The sequence below is a fragment of the Lupinus angustifolius genome, chromosome LG05 (assembly GCF_001865875.1).
Source record: "Lupinus angustifolius cultivar Tanjil chromosome LG05, LupAngTanjil_v1.0, whole genome shotgun sequence".
Taxonomy (NCBI): Eukaryota; Viridiplantae; Streptophyta; class Magnoliopsida; order Fabales; family Fabaceae; genus Lupinus; species Lupinus angustifolius.
The window spans coordinates 3,402,576-3,406,458 of NC_032013.1; the positions used below are offsets into that span (position 1 = coordinate 3,402,576).

Consider the following 3,883-nt stretch of genomic DNA (forward strand, 5'->3'; position numbering starts at 1 on the left):
AAAGAACCCAACATAGACCAAAGAGCCAAAAACAGAAAATTTCAGAAGAGTAGTCCAATGAGATGAATAATAGTGAACAACACTACTATTTCAGCTTGACAAAAGAAGAAGAAATTTTTTATGTTCCATCAATTCATCCAATAGTGTCCATTGTCCATCTTCATGTCCTTTTGTCTTATCCATTTTGCATTAATTAACAAATGCCTCCTTGTTGTCCTCCTCTCCTTACCATTTTCAATCATCTATAGCAATTGAAATTAAACATTAAATTATATCTTTAGTAATTCACATATAAATTAATTTAGACTAGTAGCTAAGTAGCTTGTTAGACGAACATAAATCACTTGTCCCTCAAAACTCTATCTCTCCCTATTTCTATCTAATCAAAATACACCAAAGTAGTATATAATTATACTTTTATGATTTCTATTTAATTGAATGACATATTTTAATTAACAGACAGACAAGGGAGAAATGATCTACATTTTATGCTAGACTAGTAGTCTGGAGAGAGGTGGTGATACATTGCTGGGTTACATCCACCACCTTGTGATCCATGACGAGTATTGTGACTGTTATCATCGTCGCCACTATCACCACCACTCATATGTGTGACACCCAGGTTGAGATACATCAGCCTAGAGCCGGAGTCGTGGTCACCAATGTTGTTGTTGCCACTTCTGTTAGGGTCTCCACTCATTAATGGGTATATGGCTGTTGTGGAAGGAGGGTTAGCATTGCACTCTTCACGTGAAAGAACAAGTGCTGCAGATTGAACAAGTTCCAAGCATAACCTAAGCTTGTTAGGTTCAATGTGTGTTAGTCCTGGGACAGCACCTTTAAAGAGGAAATCAGAGGTTAGGGTTCTGAGCATATCAAGAGGGGTTACACCATCCACGGTCCTAATACTAGGGTCAGCATGGTGGTCAAGCAGCACCGCCACCATGTCTGGCGATACCATCTCTGCTGCGACATGGAGCGGGGTTTTCCCGGCCGGCCCTGCCCGGTAGTTGACATCAGCTGCACTAAGTTCAAGCAAATCTTTCACAACTTCTCTGCCACAATTCTCCACTGCATAGTGTAAGGCCAATGCTTCATCAAGGTTTAGGCCTTCTCCCATTATCATTAGCTTCACTAGTTCCACATCGGAGGATTCGAGGGCCCTCCTCATTCTCCGGATTTTCTGGTCCTCGAGATCAGCAGCGGTGCTGAGGTCATGGTGGTGGTGGTGATGATGATGGTGTAGCGGCATTGAAGAGCTGCAACGAAGCTCTTCGATGTTGGTGATGATATCAATGGGGAGGTGCTTGGCGAGGACTTCAGGTGGAAGACCTGACTTGGCAACAAGATGGGAACAAGTAGTCCATAGTTGGTGCATTTCTTGCTTTCTTGAAGCTAGGAGTACTTTCATGACATTTTCAATTGAGGCTTTCTTCACCATGTTGGCTAGTTGTTTCTGTGAAAGTGAAACCCCAACATCAAGTAAGAGAAAGGGAAAACAAGGAAAAAAGATAAAAGGGTAAAGAGAATTTGCATTTTAGAACATGGTTTAGATATACCTACGTATAGATCACCTCTCTCAATTGTGTATCATATTTTGACACATGAATAAAACAAAAATTCTAAAAACAAAAAATGACAAAAGGCACATTTTAATTGGCTTGAGACATGGAATGAGATACCATTTGAGATACTTGATCCCATTCCCCTACAATATCTTGTGTATCGAATTTGGAATATGGTGTATAATGTATCCTATTCTCAATGAATTTTTCTAAAGATATTATATAAGTAAAATGATTAAGAATTTTTTTTAAAATTAATATTTTGTCAATGACACAATTTATAATAAAGTATTATGATATGGGTTGACATATTTAGTCTATCAACATAGTGTAGTAAATGTTTGGTTGTTGTTGACATAAAAATTGACAAATGAGTAACATTGGTTACCACATAGAACCGGTTACCGTATACCAATACTAATATCAAACTATCAATAAGGTTGTGAGTTCATTTTTTAGAAGAGACACTTGTTAAAAGGACAACCACAAATCTCAAGAAGGATTAATTCCTTAGCCATAGGTAAAGAGATATGACAATGTCTAAAAACTAACATAAAGGGAAGAGAATAAAATGGACGGAATGTTTGCTAAAATAACGTTTAAACAACAAACCCTTTCTTTTGTTATGGTTTCATCTCTTTTCGTGTTTAAACCCAAATGAGGAAAGTGAATACTCGGGAAAGATTTCATGCGCTTGTTGTGTGGAAGACAAGACTAGACTTTTATAATCTAAATTTAGAAAATCTTTGGTTTGCATCGTAATGGGTATAAAAGAACACACACCATTTAGAGAAAACTCCATGTATCTAAAATATGGTACATGAAATCAAGGAACGTCCAACATATATTTGACAAATAACTATATATTTAATAAACAACTATATATTTAATTTTCCCAAAAGAAATTGATAACGCATACACAAGTCAGTGAAAACCAGTTTAAAAAGCTTCTAAGAAACACATAAGCTGAAAAGTAAGTATAATACTTTGTGGGGTATGTCTTTCAATTGATAGAATAAACTGCTCCTCAGTATAATATGATTTATTAAAATTTGATTGATTAAATATAGAAATATATTTTTTTGGAATATATGTGAAACTTTGTTAGAAAGTAAGAGGGTAAGACTGGTCAGTCCCTACACAAAATAAAAAAGACACGGAAAAATGAAGACACAATAGATTGAGTAAGAAAGGGTATCTTGTGCAGTTCTCACTTAGTAGAGTATGGAGAGAATAGATGTACCTAATCTTATTGACAAGTGAAGAGAATGATTCTAGAAAATTAAGGGAGAAAGAAAGAATTAATTACGAAACATTGTTCATTCACAATAAGGTGGAAGCAAGAAAACCTGCGTAAGCAATCCCAGCTGTTCAACCCCAAAGTATCTAGAGGCAGCAAGAATATCAAGGGCAAGATCAACGGCTGAGGAGCAATGCGTGTGCCAGCATCCTCTCTCCCCACAATTAGGCCTTGGCTCATGCTTTTGAGGCACAATAGAGACTTGTCCACTGTACAGGAACTGTAGTAGCAACAAGAACACTTCATATCCCACCAAGTTTATTGGGATGACGCTCAGGGTTCTGGGCGTTGTCCTAGTGTCTCCAGAATTAACTCGAGAGGGTTCTCCTACTACTGGGTCTAGACCCGATGGTGGGTCTGGACCACAAAAGAATTTCCTGAAGAAGAGGCTTCTTGCTGCCAAGATGCAGCGGTGAGCGTGGACCAAACGGCCCTCTACTTGGAAGGTTACGTCGCCGAAGGCTTGGCCATTGATGAGAAGGTTGAGGTAGTCAAGGGAAAGAGATCTTAGTGACTCTTCTAGGGACATGGTGTTGATTATGATGGTGATGTTTGCAATAGCTGAGAGATAAGAATAGTACTTTCAAGTGTTTAGGGTTCCCTATGAGCTATGATAATAACTCATCGAGATAGAGAGAGAATAAGAGAAGGAGTGAGTGGAATGAAATAGTGAAAGGAGGAATGAAATAGTGAAAGGAGGAATGAAAAGGTCTGGTTCATTAGTTTTATGTTTTTGTTTTTTTGTTGTTGTTGATAGTAGGTAGCGTAATTGTTTTATTCGTCTCCTATTATATCTTTAAGTATGTTTTGAATTAATAAAAATAAAGCTAAAATAAACAAGTTATAAATGTTAAATTATTTTAATTGATATAAAATAGTTTGATTAATTGAAGATAAATACATCTACTTTGTAAAAGGAAGGGTATTTTTATGTAGTGTGTATATTGCCACATTTTATTTCTAGAAACAAACTTTGTCAACTCTAAACCTAATATACAATCAGCTTTCATTTGCATTT

General features: G+C 36.7%; 1 protein-coding gene across 1 annotated transcript; it reads right to left on the minus strand.

The window, feature by feature from the left end:
* On the minus strand, positions 491-3,593 carry LOC109347504 (regulatory protein NPR5-like). The gene is made up of 2 exons (XM_019587397.1): positions 2,915-3,593; positions 491-1,456 (listed from the first exon to the last, which is right to left on the minus strand). The coding sequence occupies exons 1-2, from the start codon at positions 3,392-3,394 to the stop codon at positions 497-499; spliced, it is 1,440 nt and encodes a 479-aa protein (XP_019442942.1). The 5' UTR covers positions 3,395-3,593; the 3' UTR covers positions 491-496.

What these genes read in the sequence shown, in the direction of transcription:
- LOC109347504 (XM_019587397.1), bottom strand. Translation starts at nt 3,394, where the DNA reads ATGTCCCTAGAAGAGTCACTAAGATCTCTTTCCCTTGACTACCTCAAC. An exon ending in AGCTGGGATTGCTTACGCAG is followed by an intron (nt 1,457 to 2,914) that starts GTTTTCTTGCTT and finishes TCACTTTCACAG; the next exon opens with AAACAACTAGCCAACATGGT.